The sequence below is a fragment of the Ursus maritimus genome, unplaced genomic scaffold, assembly GCF_017311325.1.
Source record: "Ursus maritimus isolate PB19 unplaced genomic scaffold, ASM1731132v1 scaffold_4, whole genome shotgun sequence".
Taxonomy (NCBI): domain Eukaryota; kingdom Metazoa; phylum Chordata; class Mammalia; order Carnivora; family Ursidae; genus Ursus; species Ursus maritimus.
In genome coordinates this window covers 46,460,403-46,487,555 of record NW_024426552.1, presented here as the reverse complement: position 1 = coordinate 46,487,555, position 27,153 = coordinate 46,460,403, and the positions used below count along the sequence as shown (strand labels likewise).

The window sequence follows — 27,153 nt, the reverse complement described above, 5'->3', positions numbered from 1 at the left end:
AGCCATTCATAAGCCATTCAAGTGTTTGAAATTCCATGAGCAGTGAGATTTTTCTAAACTCATAAGTAGTGCCAACTTTTCGTTTTTTGAGTCTCAATGTCACTTCCTCAATAAAAGGACCGATGTATCAAGAACCAGAAGGAAATATACAGAGGCTTTAGTAACAAGCTCATCTTTTTGTGTCTCACTGCCATTTCTTATAGAGCTAAATCCTCCAGTCACCAACATGCTCTTTTTTTGAACAGAAAAAATATCCCTTTCCAGAGGTTAAACTGGCACAAAACCCTGAAGTAGAAATAAAAATATAAGCACATACAAATTAAAATATACAGATCAAAAGTATTATATATATATAAGCAACTCCCTGCAGGGTTCATTAGGAGTCATTTTGTTCTGGAAGATACATTTTTCTCCTCATGTTCTCTTTAGTAAATTGTAAAAGAATTTGTTTTAGCAACATTTGTCACATTTATGATATAAGTAACAATGATATTTTGAATTATCTTGAATGTTAGGTGGAATTCTTTTCCTTGTATGGGTGAGAATCTATCGAATAATAGAAAAACTACCAAATCCATTATCCCTGATGATAATAAACAACAGGTTTTAGCCTTGAGCAAAATATATTGAGGGAGACTTTCTGGGAGGACTGAGTAATAAAGGAAAGAAACAGAATGAGCAAAACTTCATGTGAGTTGTACAAAAAGAGGATTACAACAGGGAGGAGTTTCACTGTCTAGATGCTTGTGTCCGCTTGGTCACTTCCACAGAGTGTCGTTTCCTCTACAATTACAGATGGCTCCAGCAGCCGGAAGTGCTCGCTGAGCGCTGGAACCGACCTCAGCATGTTATACATTCTCACACGCAGCCTCAGCGCCGTGACTGACGGCAGCACCTTCACTCTCCCCGTGGACTGCGACAGCGACTTCAACACTTTGGCAGCTTCACTCTGGAAGATTTTTGTTTTGACAGTGTAGAGGATAAAAATTTGCAATCCCTGGCAGATAGAATAAAAGTTTAACGTTAGATGAGCATTGAGATACAGAATCAGGGAAGAGACTACTTTTCCACCCACCCTTCTCATCATGCACACAGCTCCCCACCTCGAGTTTACATCGGCAGCTGCTGTGTACTTTGTTGTCTCAGAGGGCTGAGCTGGCGTTCCTCTCTTATGGAAAGTGCTACATGTAAGCGGTCGAGTCAGAAGACCCGAATTCAGGTCCCAGTTCACCACATGTTGGCTGTATAACTGAGAGGCTCTGTGTCTTCCGGACACCAACCGGGTGTCTCTGCAATCCAAGTGAATTCTGACACTAGCAACCCGGAGTTAGTGTCAGATTCCAAGGGTAAAGTCTCAGTCCTCGGACTGCCTTCACTTCAGATGCTAGTCAGAAATATTGGGTACCCACATTACCCATACTTCTGTCTGACTTGACTACAAAGTCGGAAGTTCCCACAACCCGCCTCCTTGCTTCAGGTTTGATAATTTGCTAGAACTACTAACAGAACTCAGGAAAGATCTTTACCTACTATTACCTGTTTATTATAGAGGATACGACTCAGGGGCTGCCAAATGGAAGAGATCCTAGAACAAGGTATGGGGGAAGGGACATGGAACTTCCATGACCTGTCCAGGTACGCCACCCTCCCGGCTCTTCAATATGTCCACCAACCTGGAAGCTCTCCAAACCCCCTCATTTAAGGGTTTTTGCAGAGGTTCCATTATATGGGTTTGGTAATTGTATCATTAGCCATTGGTGACTGACTCAATCTCCTGTCCCTTTCCCCTTCCTGGAGGTGGGGCCAAAAGTTCCAAGCTTCTGATCCAGGTTTGGTTTTTCTGGCAACAAGACCCAGCCTGAAGCTTTCTAGGGACCCCAGCCACCAGTCATTCATTAGCATACAAAAACACTCATATCACTCCACAAATTCCACGGATTTTAGGAGCTATGTGCCAGGAACTGAGGACGAAGACCAAAAGTTGATGTTTTAGTATACCACAGTAACTTCACTTTTTCCCTAACATCTTTTATTTTCAATTTCTGAAGGAGGCAGATTGACTATGGGTCACTTAATTCTTCCAGTTCTAACATTCTATGATTGTACAGTTCTTGGCATTTTAGTAACATAACTAAAAATTTGGTGCATTTAAGAACAAAAAAAAATTTAAGCACTTCCTATTCGTGGTTTTTCCTGTCCTTTACATACAAAGATCAGATGTGCATAAGAAATTAATCCACAAAAGACTGAATACTATTTTCTGTACACTTTTAAAATGAAAACTACCACTTAATGAAGTCCTATTGTTATCAGACACCGCTTTTCATTTAATTCTCACCATTTAATCCTTCTCATTTAATCCTAACACATCCTATAAAATAAGCCTTACTATCCCCGTGTTACAGGTGAGATAACTATAGCTCAGGTAAATTAAGTAACTTGACTAAGGTTACCCAACCAGTAATCACTGGAGTCTGGAGTTGGACTCAACTCTATTTGGTTCCAAAACTCTTCTAGCCAATATACTATTCTGCCTCTTGCTTGAACTGCAATAGAAGGATATTATAAAGTATATGACAACATCTAAGTGTCTACTCTTAATTTCTCATTAATATCCTTCGTTGGAAATAACAGACTAACATTTATAGTTGAATAACAGTATGTGCCAATGTTCACTTCTAGATTTTGATGATGTACTAGGGTTATATAAGATATTATCATTAGGGAAAGCTGGGAAAAGAGCACCTGGGAACTCTATACTATTTCTGCAACTTCTTGTTTTAAACTATTTAGAAATAAAAAGTTACTTTAAAAAATCTGTGATATCTCCAGATTAGCATCTCTAGGGCCCAAGCCTTAATAAGGATCTATTTCTAGAATCATATCCTATAAATACTGTTGTAGGAGACTTCTGGTGCTCTCGTAAGATAACCCAAAGACCCTGAGACTTTAACTAATAAAGTCAATACATCTTGGCAAGGACAGACCAGTTCTCTGACCAAAAACAGGAAGATTAACTTGCTCATTATCCAACAGGTGGTATTTACTCTTCTGATGACGGACTTGATGACACAAGAAAGGGTGCATAGGGACATAGGTCTCAGAAGAGCAAATGTGGTCACTGGCCATTCTGATTGCTCAAGGGAGAGAGATCTATTTTGAGAACATGAGAAATCTGGTCCCCTTTGTGGATTACACCCTTTCATATTTAATTCTAAGGCAAAGACAGACTGGATGAAATTTCTGGTTGTGCAACTGTTAAGAAAAGACCCAGACCACAGAGAATTCATAAAGACACCATCCTGTGAAACTGTGTGAGTGGAATCCCAATACTTCTATACTCCTTAAAATCCCAAAGATGTTATTGAAAAACACAAAATGTATGGATCAGACTAATTCTCACTAGCACAAAGATCAAGTTTTGCTTTTTAAGTAGTATCTATAGCACTTAGTTAATGTCTGTTAGAATTATAGCCTTCTGGGGCGGCTGGGTGGCTCCGTTGTTAAGTGTCTGCCTTCAGCTCAGGGCGTGATCCCAGAGTCCTTGGGATCGAGCCCCACATCAGGCTCCTCCGCTGGGAGCCTGCTTCTTTCTCTCCCACTCCCCCTGCCTGTGTTCCTTCTCTCGCTGGCTGCCTCTCTCTGTGTCAAATAAATAAATAAAGTCTTAAAAAAAAAAAAGAATTATAGCATTCTAAATCTAGAAGGAGACTCACATGTAAACTAGTCACTTCAGTGTACATAAAAATCAAATCCTTGTTTAAAGTAAAGATTTCTAGCTCTTACCCCATAGATTCTGACTGACTAGGTAAGGGGTGAGGCCCAGGAATAAGCATTTTAACATACTATGTAAATTCTCACATAGGCAATAATATTCAGACCCACTTTGAAAAACACAGCACTAATTTTAACATGCCCCCTCCGTTTTATATTTTACATACCTCACTCAGAGAGCTTGTGAGTTTCCTAAAATCATACGATCATTAATGGTAAAGCTAGAAGACAGCCTAACTCTCCTTTTAGCCCAGTGCTCTTGCCATACGGCCACCCTCAATTTTACCAGATAGTTTAAACATTTTGTAATGAACCTCTATTTTATAACATGCCCTTCATATGCACAGAGGAGAGAATATCCTTGATTATACCTCCTTTCAGGTACTTTTCTAAATTCCTCATCACTCTAGGCAACAAACCATGGGTCAACTGGCAATCCAGACTAAGATTATCCTATTTATTTCCCTTCTGGAGAGTTTCCATTGGGTGTTAACAACAGTGAAAAACTGCCTTATGTTCCTTTAAATTTAGTGGCAGGCACATATCCATTGCTTGAGGTGGTAATTCTCAAATGGCAAAAAAAAAAAAAAAAAAAAAGTAATTTTCAAAAGAGGGTGAGGTGCTTAGAAACATTAAATGTGGTGGTTACAATTTACAGCCAAGCATCTCCCATGCTGCACTATACAGATTTCTCAACATTCATTGTCCAGTCAAAATCATCTAATGCTCTCTCCAATAGTTTCCATTTTGTATCAAAGACTTATCTCCTCAGTGATACTTGACCAGGGCCAGAAATAACCTCAGTGACAAGACAATCATCAAACACTGCAGTTGTTTCACAAAATATTAGACAACTATGGCCCATCCTGATATCACACAAGATGTTATCTACAATGAAAGATACACATGAGCATGTTTCTTGCATGAAAGACCTGGAAATCTAGTTAAGGAGATGAGACTTGAATGCATAAAAAGTTAATTTCTGAGTACAAGAAGAAAAAGGACAAGTGAACTTACAAAACTACAATAATTCTATTTAATTTGATAAATTATATTTATTGATTTAATTCATAGTAAAATTAATAAAGCTAGAATTAAAGTCATCACTTCAAGAGTTTAAAGCCTATAAGTAAATAATCTATGTGGATTATACCAATGTCAGTTTCCTGGGTTTGACAATGTATTATAGTTATATAAGATGTTATCATTGAAATAGCTGGGTGAAGGGTACATAAGAACTCTCTGTACTATTTTTGCAACTTCCTAGGAGTCCAAAATTATTTTTTTTTAATTTTAAGGAATTGCATAAGAATGGGAAGAATAAAAAACAAAAGAAGAATTTTGACGTTTTTGCACAACATAAAATCTCAGTAAGTCTATAGAATTTCAATAAAAAAAGATTACTGCCAAGAATTAAATGCCAAGCTAATTTGTGGTTCACGTGTCATGGTACCTAAAGAAAAATTACCAGGTAGGAAAGTCCTCATTAATATTTACCAGCTACCTATTAAACAATTACTCAAAAATATACTAATGAGAGATTCATTAAGATTAAAAAGTCAAAACAATAAGACATTCCAATATAAAAGGACCAGCAAAAGGCATTGAGGCTATTTAAGCATAAGAAATTGTAGTTGAGTGTTTCAACTATACTTTAATTTAAAAAAAAATTTAAAGAAAAGAAAATGCCATTGAGATAATTATCAAATATAATCCAAGTATTACAAATATCTCTTGAAAGAAAATAATGTAGACACTCTAATTTAACAGCAATAATTGCAGAGTAAATTTTAAGTTGTACCAATAAAACCAAGAGACAGGAAGCAGCTACACTGTGTTAATGTTTTTAACTTAAAAAGGGAGGAATCAATATATGGTTGCTTTATTCTGGAAATTGAAAATTGTATCTTACTAAGTTGTAGTAATGTTTAATAAACAAAGATAATAATTAACAGAATGAAAGTGTCCTGATAATTAGAGAAGATTAAGTAAAAGCATGCATAATTTTTGTAGCACAATATATATAAAACTTAGGAAGAAATGGATTGACGTGAAAAATAAAATAAGATGACAGAACAAGATCAAATATATTAGTTTTGATGGTTAACATTCAGCTGAATAGCTAAAAGTTTAACTTTTTTAATAAAATGGAAAAACAATGAGAAAATGATTTTTTAAAAAAATACAAATCTGAATATATGGGATCTAAAAAGAGGTAAGTCAGAATCAAAGTGACACAGAAAGCTTAAAGATTAAAAAAACTAGTATAAATAGATAAGATCAAAGAAAAGCAAATAAGTTGCTGCATTAATATATGGAAAATCAGATTTCGAGACAAAATGGGACTGAAAGTGACTTGCTATAATGATGAAAGATATAATGCACCAGAAATACACAATATCCATAAATTTCTAGGAACATGATAATACAGCATTAAATTGTATAAAGACAAACAGTGAAACTCCATATATAGACAGAAAGGTCTTTGTAGTATTTTTCATCAGAGTAAAAGCCATTGTTCTCTATGAAAGGAGGCACAGAGGTAAGAAGCACAGACAGAAATTCTGATTTCAAGATAAGTCTTTCAATAATGCATACTTGTTTTATCTCAGAATTTGACATTCTCCACGCAAATACACAAACAAAAATCCTCTAAGGCCAAACAGAATTATCTTCATTTTTAATCTAACATTTTTGTTCATTCAAGTCACTATTTTTGCCATGACAAAAATTAGAAGGTGACCATAATCCATAGTCTAAATGTTCTGCTTCTTAGAGTAGATACTCCCAATATATTAATAGAATGGGTTACAAAAAAGAAAAAGAATATAAATCTTCATTTCCTATTTTAAAACAAAATATGAATGGAATATTTTTTAAAGATTTATAATTAAATATCCTTGAGATAAGACTCAAGGAATAAAAGCACCTTCAGTCTTATGTATAGTTATGTTACAAAAACAACTCCATAAGTTTCTGCTCTTCAAATCAACCCTCTTGCAGATAACAACTATAATCTCTGGACAAAATATTTTTTAAAACCTACCTGAACACGTGAAGGAAAACTAAAAGCAGTCTGAAACTGGAAGGAGAATCTACATTTGGGAGAAAGGGAACTGTAACTGGGTAGGATTCCTGTTTTGTTTTGTTTTAATATCTTTTAGCCAGAAGGCACAGTCTGATCACCCCACACAGGGTGACTAAACCTGGAATTAAAATAGGCAGTCTTACTAGGTTGAAGAACTGGAAGATGGGGTTTGGGACAACTACAGAATCTGAAAAATAAGGAGTAATATTCAGAATATCCAGGAAGAAACAGAGAAGGGGAGCTCCAGATTCTGTTTATTAATTCTGCCCAAATCTTTAATTGACCTCTGAACTGTAAATGCATGGAGTGCACTCTAAGAAGCCTGTCTGAGGCTAAAAAGACTAAACAAAGATTTCCATTGTTGTCCTCCCTAGGGGAGATAGTTTTCAGTTTTAGTCCAGCTAAGTTAATTATATGCTAACTCCATTCTTGGTAGGAATAAAACAGAATGAAGAGTTGCTAGAGCATATTATTTATAATGCCCAGGAAACAACCAAAATTACTAGACATATAAAGAAACAGAAAAACATGGCTTGTACTAAACAAAAAGGCAATCAATGGGGATTGATTAAAAGACCCAGGCATTAGAGTTAGCAGACAAGGAAAAGTGTTATTATGATATGTGTAGGGTGGTAAAAGAAAATGTACTCATAATGAGCCAAAAATTAGGAAATATCAGCAAAATAAAATCTATGGAAAATACTAAGATAAAAACTCTTGAAACTAAGAAAGTATGATATCTGGAATAAAAATCATTAGATAGAGTTAACAGCAGACTGGAAATGATTAAAAGCAAAATCAATGTCCCTGAAGATGGATCACTAATATAATCCAATCTGATGAATAGTAAGAAGAAGAAATGAGAAAGAATAAACAGCTCAGGGACCTGTGTGGAACAACAGCAAATGGTCCAACATGCATATAATTGAAGACCCCAAAAAAGAGAAAATTAAAATAACAGGATAGAAAAACTATTTGAAAAAATAAAGATAAAAAATTCCTCAAATTTGGTGAAAGATATAAATAAACAGATTCTGGGAGCTCAGCAATCCCAAGCAGAATAAATGCAAATAAAATAATATCTGTGCATATCTTAGTGAAAATGCTGAAAATCACAGATAAAGAGAAAATCCTGAAAGCAACCAAAGGAAATAATGCATTACATACAGAGGAAAAAGAATATGGAAACACTGAGGATGTCTCATCAGAAACTGGAGCAGGTTTGTGAAATGACTCTTTCATAATACCAAAATGGGGGGGGGGGAATCTATCAACCCATTATTCCATATTCAGTGATAATACCCTTCAAAAATGAAAGTAAACAGAGGAATAAAAAACTAGAATGGCAACAGAAAACAAATAGTAAAATGGTAGATATAAATTCACCCATGTTAATAATTACATCAACTCTAAACGGACTAAACACTCTAATTAAAGACAGAGATTGTCAGAATGAATAAAAGGGTAAGACCTGCCTATTTGCTATGTACAAGATACATACTTTAAGTGTAAAAGCACGGATAGGTTGAAAGTAAATGTATTAAAATATATATACCATTCAACCAATATACACAAGAAGGCTGGATATCAGATAAAATAGATTTCATGCCAAAAAGTACTATCAGAGTTAAAGAGGGACAGTTCCAAAGGATAAATGGTTAATTTACCCAGAAGACATCACAATCACAAATGTATATGCATCTAATTGCAGAACTTCAAAATGTGTGAAGCAAAAATTGACAGAATTAAACGGAAAGTAGACAAATTCACAATCACAGTTGGAGATTTTAATACTCCTCTTTCAGCAATTGAGAGAACCAGACAAAAATATTGGTAAGGATAGAAAATCTGTACATTACCAACAATCACTTTGACCCTACTGATATTTTTAGAACACTACACACAACAATTGCAGAATGCACGTTCTTTTCAAGGATAAATGTTTCCTCAAGATATACCAATTCATGGCCATAAAACTATTATCAATAAATTTAAAAGAAATGAAATAAAAAATTCACACACAACTGACCAACACCGCATAATGAAGTAACAGAAAAACTAAACAGACCAATAAAAAGCAAGGAGATTGAATAAGCAGTCAAAAACCTCCTGATAAAGAGAAGCCCAGGATCAGATTACTTCACAGGTGAATACCACCAAACATCTAAAAAATAATACCAATTCTCAAAAAAACTGAAGAGGACAGAACACTTCCAAACTCATTTTATAAGGTCAGCATTACCCTGACACCAAGCCAGACAAGAACACTACGGAAGAGGGAATTTCAGACCAATATCCCTGACAAACACAGATGCCAAAATCGTCAACAACTATGCGAGGCGATGGATGTGTTCATTATTTTGATCTTGGTAATCATTCCATAATATATATGTATATCAAATCATCATGTTATACACTTTAAAGATATACAATTGCATCTGTCAATTATTCCCAATTATTCCTTAGCTACATAACCTTATAAAACTTTAAAAGAGAGAGAGAAAGAAAAAATTCGGCTTATCCCATGGGGGTCTAGGCTCCAATAGTAACTGTAACATTGTCTATATCAACCATATCAACCATGCTGAGGAGCTGCCATGAACTTATTACATGGGAGAAAAGGAATCAGGAGGTGTTTTCTAAGCCAATCCCTGGACAAAATCTCTTCTTCTAAGGGAAGGGGGACTAACATGGTCTAACTGTACTGCAATTATATTCTATGAACTGTGCCCAAGAAAGAACATAGTAGGTAAATTATAAAGAACTTTCTTTCCTCTTCCTTTGAAATGTACTGAAAATAGTGTCTCCTAAAGGTAACTAAACAATGACCTTCAAGGTCACCTTTAGTTTAGTCTAAGGTGATATCATCCCCACCACTGCATGATCTGCTCCTTTCAGACTAATCCACACCATACCTGAGTTGTGTTGAAAAGGCAGAACATGTAGTTGAAGATAAGGCTGAGGTCATCATTACCAATTAGCATAAAGTATGCCAGAATCCAGGTAACTCCAAAAACAACTGTAATAGATAATGTACTAAGAATCTTCTTTAGGAAGGAAACCTTTTTTGTGCTAGATAAGAGAAAGCAAGAAAGAGAACATGGTTTTATTTCTTAATATCATTTTACTTATTAATATCACTGTTACCCTCCAACTGAGAATACATATTCGGGTGCCCATATATACTGTTTAACAATATTATGCATTAGGTGGAAAACCATGTTCGACCTACATCTGGATAAAATCTGATGTAGCAAGCTTCATTAAGGAGTACAGTGATACTTGCTGGAAAGCTCAGGCATAAACGGTCCTTCATACACTACTGCAAGCAAGTACCACACACACACAAAATCAGTGTTTTCTTTGGAAAGGGATTTTATCTTGGTGATTATCTTGTGGATCAGCCAGTAAGAAATTCCTTTTCTGGGCATCTGGTACTTTCCCATGATGTACGTTGATATGAGAATGAAAGGTTAGTAAGATGTAGAAATCTAGGAATCTGAACTCAGCCATATGACTTACCAGGGGGATACTGGCAATTGTCCGACAAGCAGAAGCTTGAAAGCACTTTGCTCAGTAGAGCTGGCCTTTTTTTTTTATTGTTCTTTGGAGCCCTGACACCACTATATTGAGAAGCCTGGACTGGCCTAATTGATGATGAGAGAACTACACAGAACAGAGATTAGCTTTCCCAACTGAGCAGCTCCCACTCAAAACCACCACCCACCCACCACCAGGCACAAAACTAAGTCATCTCAGATCATCCATCCATATTCAAGTCAGTGAAGGCCAGAACAAGCACCTGACCAACACTCAAACTTAGGACATACGATAATAAATATTTGTCACTCTAAACCAATAAGTTTTGGGGTGGTTTGTTATGCAGCAAAAGCTAGCTGATACATGAAAGATAATTTGTTAAACAATCAAATTGTAACCTGCTTTTCACGGTGACTAAGCCAATTTAAGAACCATGAGCTGTCAGTCAAAATCTAGAAATACAAATTTGTTGCTCTCTGTGACCAAAATGATACTGTTTTAAAGGAAATATAACCTATTCTGCAATTAGGCTAAGAAGATTTTACCAAGATGTTTCTGCATTGCTAATAAAGGTTTGAATGATTAGTAACGATAGCCTTCTCCCGCACATTTCCCCTCAGTATGGATTATCATCCATACAGGAAAGATGAAACTTACTCTCAATCGGTAAAGCACATATTTAAGATGAAATTCCCACTAATGATGGTTGTTTTCACACATCTGTTCATACCAAATGGATCCATTTGGTGACCAACAGAGCTCATGGATGTGCTTATAATAAATGTACTGGGGGTAAACACAGTCTTGAAAAATTAAACCTAGATTCATGGCCTCATTAGCACTGCGTTCTAACCAGTTGTGATGTTTGAGGTGTGGCTAAGGAGAGTATATCCTTTTAATAGTTTCTGTTCTTTACCTCCCCAACTGAAAGTTTTTTTGTTTACCAGGGACAACAATGAAAATGCTTATTGAGGCCAGGAAGGTTATAATAAGGACAGAAGCAGCACACGTGGGAACTGATGAGCCAGAGTGCACATGTCCCACCTGCAGGAAATGTGGACGCAATGCTGCCAGATGTTCCAATTTCTCAAGAGAACATATAACGTTTAAGTGAAATCTCCCAATTTGTATATGTTTTAAACTAATTTTAAAAACTTAAAGTCACTATCAGATTCAAGAAACACATGTAAAATATAGCCTGCAGCTACTAGTTTGTAAAATGAAATAATACAGTTACCAGCATCTCCTCACAATCTTCTCATTTCTTTAATGATTCAAATCCGATTTCTTGAATATTTGGGATTGGGGGAGAAAATTTCTTTTTTTGAAGTCTTTGGGTTTAGTTTTTAGTGGGGCTTATACAGCACGAAAGTGTGTTATGCAGTTCCATATTGTTGGAAGATTTACTTTCTGAGACAAAGTTTAAAAGAAAATCTTCCCTGCAAATCATATATCTAGGCCATTGTTCCAGAAGTCTGAAAACTGTTTTAGGATCTGTCGATGTACTGTGGTGCTGTATTATGTACTACATGAGTCATGCCTGGAAGCATCTCACGAAGGGGTAATCTTACCTTGTCAGATTCTGGTTAGTCTTCCATATCACTTTAACTACAATGATAATAAATATAACAATATTGTTGATGAGGATAATGGTGATAGGTATCATGAATGACCACAACAACGGACTTGATATAAGACCACTGTTGCCTGAAACTGCCAGCCAGCAGCTATGGGGAAGAAAAAAAATGATTTTAGTAGATTAAAAAAGGTTATACATACTGGTTCTCTATGCTATTAACATTACTGACATTCACTTTACTGAGAGAACTGCCAAAAGCCAATATCCCTTTGCATTCTATATATTTGAAATGACTCTCAAGAATTCAACTGCTAGAAAAAAAATGAAATACATGAATTCTGCCATATTTCTTGATGTATGGGCTAGTGGAAAAAATAGCTTTTAAATCAGGCAGTCCTAAATTTAAATGTCACACTATCACTTACTAGATGTCTGACTTTAGGCAAGTTATTGTTTTAGTACATTTTTTAACATGAAACACATCTAGGTGGCTCAAAATTTTAAAGGTACAAGTCATCATAGAGAGACAACTGCCCCTACAACTATCCCTCCTACAACTATCCTTAGTCACCTAGTTTCTATCTCCAGTGCTAATCAATGTTTCTTGTGTATTCTTCCAGATTTAGGTTATACATATGCCAGCAAATACATTTTTTTCTGATTTTTAAACAAATAATAACATGATACTTCTATAACTTACTTAACAACATATCTTGGAGATCACTCCAGGTGAGATTATAAAGACTGTCATTATTTTTTATAGCTGTATGCTACTCCATTTTTCTGTTACAGGGTTATTTACATAGTCACTTATTGATGGGCATTTTTAGAAGTTTAATGTTTAAAAATATTTTAATAGTTTTTTAACCTCACTGCATCTGTTTTGAGGTTTTTGTTGCTGTTATTGTTGCAAATGGTTTTGGTGTATGTTTTTTTTTTCTCATCTGTGAGGTATGGTAATCACTTCCTGGCATTGTTACAAGAATGAATTCATTTATTTAATAAGTATTTACAGGATACATGTATGTGATATCTAGTTCTAGATATCAGATATTAGCAGTGAACAACAACAATAAAAAAAATTTCTTCTTTGTGACATGATACTATATATAGAAAACCCTAAAGGCCTCCATACTGTTTTCCACAGTGGCTGCAATCCCACCAACAATGCAAGAGGGTTCCTTTTTCTCTGCATCCTTGCCAACACTTGTTGTTTCTTGTGTTTTTGGTTTAGCCATTCTGACAGGTGTGAGGTGATATCTCATTGTAGTTTTGATTCGTATTTCCCTGATGGCGAGTGATGGTGAGCATCTTTTCAAGTCTCTATTCACCATCTGGATGTCTTTTTGGAAAAATGCCTCATGTCTTCTGCCCATCTAGAGAGCATCACAAGTGGACCTCAGATGAAGTATTTAACTCCACAGTGATTTTGCCCCGTGAAACAGACCATGAAGACAGCGTTATCATATACTTGCAAAGACTTTCCCCCTCAGGCGTTATAATTTCCCATGTTACCTCAACCCTTCAGAAAAGTCTGAAACAGGCCATGTGATGGTGGCACTAACAATTAGGGGATGGGGCATTAAAGAAGAGTGTGTCCTGCCCTGCAGTCACCCCTTAATTGGGTCCTTGCAGAGAAAGCAGTATCTCAGAGGAAGTGGGTTAGGGGTTTCAGGTATGACTGGCAGAGCTGGAAGCAGTTGGGGGAGAGCATGGGATATAGTGGTGCAATTGCTGGGGGAATAACTCAAGAAAACCAAAAATACTCCCTCCTCTTTCTACATACATCCCAAAGAAATGTGGCCCTTGAAGCACATGTACAGGGTGAAAGGTGGGGGATGTGGGTCCAAGATAAGGCAGATATTTATGTTAAACATCCTTCTTCTCTTCCCAACTTCTCTTATTATCATTGCCTCATGTCTTCCCTAACCTTTAACAGTGTACTCAGGAAAGAATCTGCTGTCAATTACTCATAGCTTAGCGTGAATATATTTAAGATGGTAGGCTTCTTTCTCCTGAAGGCTTTTATAGGGGCAGCTCTAGCCCTGTCCCAAGGTTAGGGTAGGAAATCAGTGGTGCGGTTTGAAAGGAATTGCCTCTCCTGTGACATAGTTGCATCTTACCCCTGATCTGTAATCGTGGAATTAAATTTTTAAAATTCATTAAAAGATATTTAACCCTAATTAAACAGAAAAAAATAGTACCTGGAGTATTTGGCTCCTAAAATCAAGCCAGGCAGATAGCCTCCTACTCTACAGTCGGGCATGGTCAGCCTTGGACATAGGTGTGCACCCTAACACCACAGCCTTCCCTTGGCTATACTGGCACATTTCCAAGAGTTTTGTTTTGTTTTAGTTGCTTTGGGACTTACGGTGGAATCTGGGAGTGAGCATGGTTGAATGATAAAAGGAGAGGGGAGGATAAATTAGAGAGCAATTGCCATTTGGTAGCAGAAATACAGGTAAAGGGGCACCCGGGTGGCTCAGCTGGTTAAGTGCCTGCCTTCGGCTCAGGTCATGATTCCAGTGTCCTGGGATTGAGCCCCACATGGGGTTCCTTGCTCAGCTGGAAGCCTGCTTCTCCCTCTGCCTGCCCCTCCCCCGCTTGTGCATGCTTGCTCTCTCTCTCTCTGATAAATAAATAAAATCTTTAAAAAAAAAAAAAGAAATACACATAAAGAGTTCAGCTCAGTTTTCTCTTTTTTTTTTTTTTAAGATTTTTTATTTATTCATTTGAGAAAGAAAGAGAGAGCCCGAGCAGAGGGGAGGAGCAGAGGGAGAAGGAGAAGCAGACTCCTTGCTGAGCGGGAAGCCCTATAAGGGGCTTGATCCCAGGACCCTGAGATCATGACCTGAGCCAAAGGCAGACGCTTAACTGACTGAGCCACCCAGGTGCCCCTCAGCTCATATTTCTTCTCTCCCACCTCACAGAGAACACAAACACCATACAGTCAGATATTTCCATTAGTAACAACTATTAACACTGTAATCTCTGCGAGAATTTTTCATGTGTGATAAATCATCATAAAATATTCATTCTAATCATATCAACATAAAACCGGTCATAAGAATGGATAATGCTCTTCAAACTATAAAACATCTTCACACTTTCTTGACCCCTCACCGTGACCTCAGAGTGGGTGTTACTATGATTGTTATTCCTATTTCCTAGATAAGAAAACCAAGATAAAGGGTTACTAAGGAGCACACATACTGTGTCCTATGATTTTTAGGCTTAATAAAAGAAGACAAATCTAACAAAGTTTATATTATCAATTTAGAAGGTAATAACTTGCTTTACAAAAGGATTTATCAGGAAACTTTCATGTCACTACATTTAAAATACAATGTATTGTTTGAGAATTTGAAATACCCACTTACAATACATTATGATACTTATAAATGAAGATGCATATATACAGTGACACTTGGACTCAATATCACTGAACAGTTACACTCTTATAACAAATAAATGGACATTTTAAAAAATATATAAACTCACATTTCTTCTTGTCGGTAGTCTAACTCCCATTGTGAACCACTCTGAGAAAAAATAATTCCCACTGTCACAACCACCACTACAGCCGGGACTCCTATATGACAAAAGAGAGGCATTGAATTAATAATTTACCCAAGACTGGAATTCATTATAAAAGAATATGAATGAATTATACGTCTGACCCTTTTCAAGACTGTGCTGTTTTTCCACTGTAGACAATGTACCAAATGATCTTCAGATGGGGGTCAGTGGAGGACACAAGTTTTGGTAACTGCTTGCCTCTTTCTTTTATTGTTGGCTCTACCTACTAATCGTATACATTTCTGATTTCTTTGTAACTCTGACCACAATTTCCATTCTTAAATGGCCTAATTCCTCTTCCCCTTGAATAAATTTAAATTTAGATATGGCCCACACAATTCTTTTCTGGAACCCAGTAAATTTTCAAATTATTTTTCTTAGAGTCACTTCTGATGTTCTTGAAACATTTTTTTAAAGTAGCTAGGAAGTTAATCCTATGTGGTCTAAATTTCTAATGAAACTAATAGAGATGGCAAAGGAAATTAACATCTTGAGGTTAGCTTAGGATGTGACTAGTGAGGCTGCCTGATCACATCTGCCTCCTTCCCAGGAGTGTGAGCAACGAGGCAGAAGGCGCCCTCCTAGTGACCGCTGGATGGATTTCCATCTCGCCTACCTCAAGGTCTTGTACTGTTAGGTTGCTGAAATTAAGTTATTTCAACAAAATTAAATTTCTGAGTGAGTGGAAAGGCAAACACCTACCCCATCCGATTAAAGAGATGAACAGAATGAAATGTTGAGGAAGAGGCTTCATGGTCCTAATGAGAAGGAAATAGAGCTGTGCGGCGCTCAGGGCAGTCCAGGTAAACGTCACTAACAGGAAATAGTGCAGCAAGACAGCGACGGCAGTGCACGTGGGATTCCAGACGTCAACAGTGTCTTGCATGAGCATTTCATTTCTGTCTGAGTCAGTCATACCGGTGTCACTATCACTTTTCTTTACATTCTTATTGGAGTTTTCAATTCCAAACACAAAGAGGAGGTTAAAAATCAACATGGATGCACACAGACTGACCAACACCCAGGTTACTGAAGTTTTTCTGACGTTCCTGAAAACAAAAAAGCAAATATAATCAAACAAATAAACAGCACAGCTGCAAGAAATAAACTCGAGTGAAACTGTGAGTGAACAAAGAAATATTATTACCCACTGGAAATCCAGCTCATAGCCCAGTGGGTTATGCCTTCCCGAGCACCCTGTCTTCGCATTTCCACAAAGAGGTGAGTTAGAGAAAATAGGTTGATGCACCCTTCCTTAAAACTGTGTTGTAATCAAAGGTGACAGCTATTCTTCAGAGAGGACCCCCCACTGAATGCTACTTTCTGGCATCTATACCCTGTGTAGTCCCCCCCCCAGGGCCAGCTTGTGACTTGATCTAACTAATGAAATGCACCAGAAAGCCTGGCCGCTGGGGTCAACTCATTCAGCAGATAAAGTAGTACTTAGGGCCAATGATACTTTTATGGCCCGCAGCAAAGTTTTAACTCCTTTTAAAACCTGAAGGGAAAAGAATGAACTTTTATAGGTCAAAGTACAAATAGGAGTAGATAATATTAATATATTCACCTTTATACCAATACAGTTGTAAAACACAGTTTTTAAATCTTTTTTTTATGGGAGAAGGATCCCATAAAGGCACTTTGCCCATGAAAGTCATAATAAGCGTTCCCTTTGGTTCTCCTTGGAGTTCTGAGCCTCCGGGTAAAACGTTTAGCTAACCTGCTGAAGAAACCACATAGGAATGTTCTGGGACTATATGGAGATGGAGAAAGACCCAGCTGTCCCAGCAACCCAGAGGAGCCCCGAGTCCAACTCTACCCACCATCTGACTGCAGTCTCACAGGAGACCCTAAGAGAGACCAATAGAGGAACCATACAGTTGAGCCCAGTCAAGCCACAGAATTGTTAGAGAGAAGTAATTAATGTTTTAAGCCACTAACTTTTAGGGCAGTTTCTTCTACCACAACAGACAATAGGCTCTACTCTAGATTTGCAAACATATACAAAGGCTATCTATAGAAAGGCTCTAAATGGATTTTTTTAAATTTCAAAATAGGAAACTTGCATATTAGTAGATGAATCCATGTTCAAAGGTAGAGGAAAACATCTCTTGCATTTTAAAAAATATTTTATATAAAAAAATTAAGATGGATTTTAAAACAATAAGGCCAAATATAATTTTAAACTACTTTTACAAGTTTGAAACAAAATGGTATAATATTTAGCTTACCTTACATTTAAAGAGCAAGGTTCCCATAGACATTTTAAATGAAATAAAAATATTTAAAATTTGTTCCGTGGCCTATTGCTGCTACTGAAGATATTCTTAGCAGACTGATGATTACTATCTCTCTGGAAGGCCTACACTCAACAAAATTTCACATGTGTCTTTTCTGTAAGACGTTTCATAACCCTTTTTCCACGGAGTACCTCCCAAGGACTAGTGTCCCAAGGACGATACTTTAGGAAACACCTGTTGATAGTCAAATGGTCAAGATGCTCTGAATGAGCCAGTTAATATATATAACATGCTTGACAACTGTTCCTTCATTTGAAGATGTAATTTCTCGGTGTAGAACCAAGTGCTCTTTAAAACTTTTGGGTTTTTTTTTTTCTTCTCATCTTTATCTAAGATCTTTGCTAGAAAAGAACAGCATTTTCTCATTTTCTCTGCAAGCTGGCATTGTTTATCAGTAGTCTTTAGAAGGCAGCACGAGAGAGAAAATGTGTGTGTGCGTGTGCTCCTGCTCACGTGCGTGTCCTCTGGTGACCCACCTGCGTGTTTTCAGATTGGCAGAGAATTCAAGGTTGCCCTAAATAAGGTGGATCTCAAATGTGAGGTTTCATGTTCTTTTTACTGTGCACGTATTGTTTTCCTTAGTGGGTAAAGGCAGATATAGCCTTAAGTCCCCTCTAGTGACATATTACAATTCTCTGTATACTATGCCATGCAGTCTAATATTGATGAAAGTTTTAGAATCTCCATCCAGTACCATCTAAGCCCTCTGAGGTTTTCAGACTACGAGGCCTCTTGGAATAACTATTTCCCTAAGTTTATTACTGTGCTTAAAATTCTAATGTCTTATCCCCATCCCCCATAACATAATAAAAGATTATTATTTAAAAAAAAGATGGAAAAAGCCAAACCATATAGAAAAAGACTGATAAATTCAATTGCATTAATAGTTAAAACCCCATATGGCAAAAATTAATACATAAATATACAAATAAAGTGGAAAAAAATAAAATAAAAATCTCATATCTGGGCAAAAAAAATTCTAATGTTTTGAAGTACCCATTTTAATTATTCATTATTATTATTTAATATTTAATATTATTGGTATTAATATTTAATAATAATATTATTTATTTATTTTAATGTCCCAGAATCTGATGAATAAATCTGTTCATTATTTACATAACCTTCATGATTTTATAATATTCCATCATGAACCCTCTCAGTCTTTGGGAAGGTGCATAAAAAACATATCTTTAATGCATAAATATTGTATATTTAAACAGAACTTTGTTAATTCCCTTGATTTTTTTTTAAAGATTTTATTTATTTATGTGACAGAGAGAGAGAGACAGCCAGCAAGAGAGGGAACACAAGCAGGGGGAGTGGGAGAGGAAGAAGCAGGCTCATAGCGGAGGAGCCTGATGTGGGACTCGATCCCGGAACGCCGGGATCATGCCCTGAGCCAAAGGCCGAAGCTTAATGACTGCGCTACCCAGGCGCCCCTCCCCCTTGATGTTTTAGTTGAGATTATCTGGATAATTCAAAATTTCATTCAGTTTTTTGAAATTTTTAATGACTAGAACTGAAAAAAGTATTTAAAGAAATCCTTTTATATAAAACAAAGTTAGTTTCTAATTTTTTCCAGTTTCAAACATAAATTATAACCCACAGGGAGAACGGGCTATTTTCAAATACCCTGGCTCTTCTGTGTATTACTACCTTCTGTGCATTAATATTACATTATATTATTTTTACATATAACATATATTATAATTTATATATTATGTAACATATATTGTATATATTTAAATTATATATAATTTATTATAACTTGCACATATTATATATAAATTAAATATAATTATGTGGGACCCTGTCTATGAACAAAGAAAACTATTTGATTCACAATTTAAAAATCAATGCCATTTTTAGATTTTTGTTTTTATTTCCTGATGAGTTTTTAGTGACAGCTATGGCAGCAAAACTGTGCTAAGAAACATGTTGACAGATAATGAAAAAAAAATCTGGTGACGACTAGAAGGGGTGAAATTTTAGGCAAAGAAACTCGTTATGCAGCTACTGCAACTTATTCACATGGGATCAAATAATTGTTCAAGAGTGATTATGACAGAAATACTAATGAAAGGACAAATACAAGAGCCATATCCTTTTCCATGACAGACCTGTAATTACATGGCATGGAATTTTCCTTTAAGGCACTTACCACTATTTGTAATTATATACTTAATTCTGTATATATTTGTGTAACATCTGCCTTCCCCTGAGAATGTAAATACCATGAGAGATGGAGCTTACTTGTCTCATTCATTATCTTGTATTCAGTCTGAACATGGTGCTTGGCCCATAGTTAGCATTCAGTATAAAACCTTTAAATGACTGGCAAGAGACTCATTAAGTGTGATGGATACAGAAGTGGAATCAAATGGAATTCTGGCTCTTTGAACAAATGGCTGATTCTAAGTATGAGGCAGAGAAAGTGAAAAATGTGCTTGGGTCATCTTGTTGTATCTGAAATAAGAAAGTGCTGATAGGGACATGCCAAAACAACATGGAGAGATTCCCTCTGGTTACAGCGGAGAGTACACTTCTTTACAAAGGAAGACAGTAACCAGATGTAGAAAGAATAATAAGTAAGAAAGTCATCATTTTCAACCATCGATGTAGTAATATATTCCAGTAAGCATCATTGGTGGACACCAAAACCACTGAGAAAGAGTTGAGGAACAGGATAGTCACAGAATCATGAAGAATCATCCCATGGATTATCTTTTACTTACAAAGGGAAAAACATGAACCTTTAGGGTGTAGAAATCCAGTAGACACTACTGTCAACAAGGGTCAAATGTAAGAGAACCAATAATGGGACAAACTCACGTTACGTGCTTCTTCCTCTGTCACACTGAAAAAAGGCTTCATGATTTAGTACTCTCATCAAAAATACTTAATCTGTATCTAATCATGAGGAACATTTCAGACAAATCCTAAACTGTAGAATATTCTACCTTCTACGACATAACTGACCTGAACATCTCAAAAGATTTAATGTCCCGAAAGACCAAAACAAACAAAAAAGCAGAGGAATTATTTTGGGCTAAATGAGACTAAAGAGACATGACAACGATTGAATTGGAGGAAAAAACACCCAGTTATAATGAACGTTCCGAGGACAACTGGAGAAATTTTAATACGGGTTATATATTAACATGGTAATATTATATTAATGGTTTAGTTGAATTTTCTGAGTGAGGATAATGGTACTATACTATAAAGGAGAATACCTTTGTTCTTAGGAAATACTTGAAGAACTTAGACACGACAGTCACGATGTCTACAACTTATTTTCAAAATTAGGGCAAAAAATAGAAAAAGAAATAAAGCAAAATATTAATAATTAATGAATCTAGGTGAAGGGTATATGATTGTTGTGTTCTCTCGACTTTTCTGTAGGTTCTTAATTTTTTAAATAAAACTTCAGGAAAGATTTCTAAATAGCAATGCCTTTAAAATAAAAAATTCTGAATTTATACATCTGAGAAAATATGAAGGAATTTAGTAGGGAGAAACGATTCTGAGGGAAAGATGAGTTCATCTTGAAACATCTTGAGTTTAAGAAGAGAACCAGGTAGGAATGCACAATAGACCCCCTTGCTCCACAGATAGCCCTCTACAATGGGCCAGGTATTGTGCTCGATCCTGGGGACACAGATATCAAAACAAACAACAACAGCAACAACAAAATCAGAGAAGGTCACTGTCCTCATCAATTTTCATGAGGATGGGGAAAACAGAGAGTACGCAAGTACGCTAATAAATAACAAGCTTATATTTACAGATTATTAAAAATACAGGCTATGAAAAAAAACACAAGCGCTCCTTGAGTGAGGAGTTCAAGGTGGAAAGAAATGTGTGTTTATAGGTAATTTTTTTAGTTAGATTTTTTTGAACTATGGTATTCAAAGACTTTTAAAAAGTTTCACCATTTGAAAACTTTATATTTTTAACCACTTTAATTTTCAAAAGCTTGCTGTTTAGCAATGGGTTATTCTTTTGCAAATGCAAATTGGTAGGTATGTTCTGTTCCATGCAAAGGAACTACAGCACTCATGAGCTACGGGACATACTAGTTTTATATGACAGGCCTATAATTACATGGTATGCAATTTTTCTTCAAGGCGCTTATCACAGTTTTAATTATACATGTACTTGTATGTATTTCTTAGCTTCTCCAGAACTGAGTGTCCTCTTCTATAAAATGACTTTGTTGAACTAAATCTGATTTCCCTTGTAGTTCCAAGAGACTGCATTCTGACGAGAATATGTGCAGAGGAAATAATATCAGGAGAGCAATTTCTCTCGTAAGAAGAGCCAGCTTCCTTTCTTACCTGGTGACAATCTGAAATACAATTGTGAGAACCAGACCGGTGATGGACAGGGCACAGCCAACGCTGGATAATGTGCTTAGTGATTCAGGATATTTATATATCTTTTCAAAACTCTGGAAAATAAGTTAAGACTTATATTTTTAAATAACCATTCCTGAAATGTCTGTGAAAGTCAACATCATAAAAAGTTACATTGGTCAAAATAACCAGATAGTTGCAAATATATCTTTTTATAGAACTGTTGATAAGTTTTAAAAGGAAATAAATGAACCCCTTATCTCTAAGCAGGCTATATGAAGTAGTGTTGAGAACAGTTATCTAGCTGTCAAGGAAAACATACATACTTTTCCTCATGTCTAAAATCAAAGTTGTTTGGATTAGATCTAAATTGGCTAAAGTTATTTAATTTATCCTTTACATTATTTTTATATGTAATTATAATCCAAGAGGAAATCTGCATATCTAAGCTAATGCACTAAAAATAAAGTTGTAGAAATATTTTTTGGATGTGGAAAAATGTGCATACAATCCTGTAAATTTTTTAAAAGGAGATCTCATTTTGTCTGATATATCTGTATCTATGCCAGTATTTTAATATATATTCATAGATAAGTATATTCCATGTAAGTAAGTACTCTTAGAAACCTGGAGAGGTAATAATGGTGGCCACTGAGTGAGTAGGATATATATAATTTTTGTCTGTCTTTATTTTACTAATTTAAAAAATTAGAAAGTAATATTCATACAACATGAAAGTAATATAGAAGCATAAAAAAACCCATGGATTTCTCTTACCTACCAGCTACCCCACATCATACCACCCTACCTCCTGAAATCCTATCTCTTCTCCAGAGGTGACTTTTTTTAATGTACCTACAAATATTACCTGTTATCTCTTGTACAAATATATAGCAGTTTGTTAACATATTTTATTTTTTTTAAGATTTTATTTATTTATTTGATAGAGCGTAAGAGGGAACACAAGCAGGGGGACTGGGAGAGGGAGAAACAGCCTTCCTGCTGAGCAGGGAGCCCGATGGGGGGTTCGGTCCCAGGATCCTGGGATCATGACCTGAGCAGAAGGCAGATGCTTAAGGACTGAGCCACACAGGCGCCCCTGTTAACATATTTTTATTTGAACTGTTATTTTAATTCAAGATGTTAACTAGATATTTTTCATATTAGTGTATTTCTGTTTAATAGATAAACTTTCATACCTTATGCAGTAAGTATGTATTGCTTGTATAGGAAGAAAACAAAAATAAAACAAATTTCTTTTTAAAAACAAAGATTTCACATTACTTCCTGTGTACAGTATACTAAGTGAGTACTGAAGAATCATAGACTATATATAGATCATCAGACCTTAGAAATCATCTATTCTCTTAGAGTCTATCTGCTCCTACTTTACATACAATCCTAATCGGCCTTTTAAAAAATTCAGGAACCCAAAACTAATTACAAATGTGAATGGTAGGCATTGTGGAGGACTCAGACATTAATGAGAAGAAACAGCTGAAAGCCTGACCTCAGGAAAGAAGAAGAATAAGTATGACGATGGAGCTGTATCATTTCATATATAGAGCAACCCAAGCTTTACACATCTAGTGAATGATACTAATGATCTTAAGGATATTGAAAAAGTTAAAATGTTACCTTTACTATTTTCTAATTAAGAAAGCAGATCTCTGGGGGCACCTGGATGGCTCAGTCTGTTAAGCAGCTGCCTTCAGCTCAGGTCATGCTCCCAGGGTCCTGGGATGGAGCCCCACGTCGGCTCCGCACTCAGGAAGATGTGGTGTTTATGCATGACGGAATATTATGTAGCCATCAAAAGGATGAGCTGATGCCATTTGCAACGACATGGAGGGACTTAGAAGATATTATGCTCAGGGAAATAAGTCAGACTGAGAATGACAAATACCATACGATTTGACTCATATGTGAAATCTAAAAAAAAAAAAAACCAAATGAATAAACAAACAAAAAGCATAATCGGATCTGTAAATACAGAGAACAAACTGATGGTTGCCAGAGGGGAGAGGTGTGGGCAATGGGCAAAACGTGTAAAGGGGAGTGGGAAATACAGGCTTCCAGGAATAAGTCATTCACAGGAATAAAAGGCACAGCAGAAGGAATATAGTCAATGATATTGTAATAGCGTTGCATGGTGACAGAAGGTAGCTACACTTGTGGTGGGCATAGCCTAACGTAGAAACTTGTGAAATCACTATGTTGTACACTTGAAACTAATGTAACATTGTGTGTCAATTACACTCAAATAAAAAAATTAAGATATAAGGAATACATAAAGGAACCATGGGACAAACTGGATGATTTCAAGAGCTTTTCCTCTTTTATCTTCTAGCATAAATTTAGCAACTTAGATTATTCCAATGGAAAAAGCTTTGGGTAACTGATTTAAACTGCTCATCCATAGTTAAGTATGTATTGAACCCATTCCCAACACACAGTCATACAGCTTACCTCTGGCTGTAACAACTTCAAGCTTCACAACATGTGAGTTAGTTGAATGGAGTCTGTCGGCTCCTCTTTTGCACATGGGCTCCCTTCTCATTATTAAATACATGGTGCTGACCTTCCCCAGCCTAAGACCATACTGCAGAAAGCTCTATTTACTTACTTTTACCACCACTTCCTTTTTAGTCTTATCACTCCATTCCCTGTTTATCCATTTAACCTAGGTCGACTATCTATGCAAACTAAGCCCCGAAGTTATCTGCAATTAGCACATACCAGATTTATGTATAAGGAAAATTCTTGTCTGCAAAGAGATTACTATGTACATCCTTACCATTAATACAGCAAAATTAGTAGTATGGTTGCAGTGGCAGTACACGAATTCATCAGTGCTTTTATTTTTGTGACACCCATGTGTGTCCCAATCCTTTGTTAAAACATTCCAGTAGACACAAGCATAGGAATGGAGCTGGAATTCTTTTCGGTCGTACTGTAAATTGAAAAGACAATTGCAACCAATTTTTTTTAAATGCTTAATCAGGTAGAAAAAACCAAATAGGATAAGATAAGCATATGAGAAATCAAATAGGTATGTACTAAGTATAACATCTTCATTATTGATTAGGGAAGGGGAAAAAGGATACAAAATTCAAATCAGCTCATTTTGCATCTAGCTAGTCTGACAAAAAACATGGGTGTGGGGAATGTTTAAATGAATATCTTCAAAGAATCTTTTAAAGAGTTTTTCTGCTAAATTGATATATTTCATGCCCAAAATGAGTATTACACTGTATGCTAACTAACTGGAATTTAAATAAAAACTTTAAAAAATATAGAGTTTTCCTATGGATTTCTTTTGCTCAACCAATCCTGCTTTTGTAATCAAAAGTGGCCTGAATTTTTTTGTTGTTGTTGCTAGTGGAAAAACTCACCTTTGGGTTAAAGACAATGTCAACGGAAGCTTCCTGACTTCTAGTGTTATTTTTAACAGTACTGCTTGAGATAATTTTTTGACTAAAATCTGATTTAGCTTTAAAAGTTTTTGATTGGAAAAGCTTGTTGTTTTGATACACTACAAAGCCACATGCCTTTGTGTCACCTGTGAGACAAAAAAAATAAATAAATAAACAAATGAACCCTAGGTCAAACAAAAAACAAAGTCCCACGTCATTGTTCAACTGCATGACTGCTTAGTATATGAGTGAAGTACAGTAAAAATGGTTTGCTCACTGAATCTTTAGTTAATTGCAACATGTAATTAATATACGTAACCCATGCCTGGCCGTTCTACTCACGTTACTTTTTTTCCTGAGGTTCAGATTCCTTACCTTGTAAATAGCTACAAAAATTTCCGCCTAATGCACCTCAAGGAGGTATTGCAAAGATCTCACGTATAAAATAAACATCTTGCTTTCTATGCAGTGAAACAGAGTGAACGTGACATTCAGGTAGCCCAAAGCCATGTCGCTTCACCCGTTGATAAGACATCAGACAAGAAACAGCAACGAGTAAATAGTGAATATTGGGTGGGCAATGCCTAGGGAAGTGCTCTATGAGACCTGTTTCCTGCTAAAAGAGATGGAGCAGAAACCAGTCCATTCAGTCTCAGAGCCAGGAGTTCACGTTGTGTGTATCAGGGACTGTTTCAATGGAGCCAGATACGTTCTGTCTCCTCTTGAACTACTGGTCTCTGCTGCTTCATGATGATCATGGGTTTTTCCCAAGGCTGGAAGACCATTGTGACATATTTCCTCAGGACATTGGAAAAAAGTGGTCATCTGTTCCTCAGAGATCTTAGAAAAACATGGCCACAGCAGAGGGTTTTGCGTGGAGGCCGGCCACAGCAACCGTCAAATAGAACGACCTAAGGAACGCCCCTAACGCTTTATACAACTGTTGGCCGTGTTGAAGACAGAAGCAATTATAATAATTACATGTTTTAACTGAATTAATTTTTATTTATTTATTTTTTATTTATTTTTTTTAAAGATTTTATTTATTTATTTTGACAGAGAGAGACAGCCAGCGAGAGAGGGAACACACAGCAGGGGGAGTGGGAGAGGAAGAAGCAGGCTCATAGCGGAGGAGCCTGATGTGGGGCTCGATCCCAGAACACCGGGATCACGCCCTGAGCCGAAGGCAGCCGCCTAATGACTGCGCTACCCAGGCGCCCCTAACTGAATTAATTTTTAAAACTCTGCTTTTACAAGTGGCATCAGGAAAACTGTAACAGTGACAGTGAGACGAGCATCTTCAATGTGATTGGAGAGATAGGCAGACAATGCCCCTGACAGTCCCTACATGTCCTCCCCAGCCAGCCCTGTTCTAGCCTCTACCTAGAAAAAAAGACATTGATTTATGGAGCTTTTTCATGGCACATTGGTCTTGCCAAATTGTTCCTTCTCGACACTAGATGACAAAGTTAACCCTAATATTGCAATAAGGCTTCTTTGCGTTATTATTGTGTTT

General features: G+C 36.3%; 1 protein-coding gene across 1 annotated transcript in view; it reads right to left on the bottom strand.

Moving 5' to 3' along the window:
• Nucleotides 1-396: 396 nt before the first annotated feature.
• Nucleotides 397-27,153, bottom strand: part of ADGRG7 (adhesion G protein-coupled receptor G7) — a 102,689-nt gene continuing 75,932 nt past the window's right edge. The window contains exons 9-16 of the mRNA XM_008702015.1: nt 25,617-25,783; nt 25,019-25,174; nt 22,204-22,316; nt 16,263-16,609; nt 15,483-15,573; nt 11,974-12,129; nt 9,778-9,934; nt 397-997 (exon numbers count right to left, since the gene is read on the bottom strand). Of these exons, the coding sequence (XP_008700237.1) occupies nt 737-997; nt 9,778-9,934; nt 11,974-12,129; nt 15,483-15,573; nt 16,263-16,609; nt 22,204-22,316; nt 25,019-25,174; nt 25,617-25,783 (1,448 nt within the window). The 3' untranslated portion in view covers nt 397-736. The remainder of the gene's footprint in view (nt 998-9,777; nt 9,935-11,973; nt 12,130-15,482; nt 15,574-16,262; nt 16,610-22,203; nt 22,317-25,018; nt 25,175-25,616; nt 25,784-27,153) is intronic.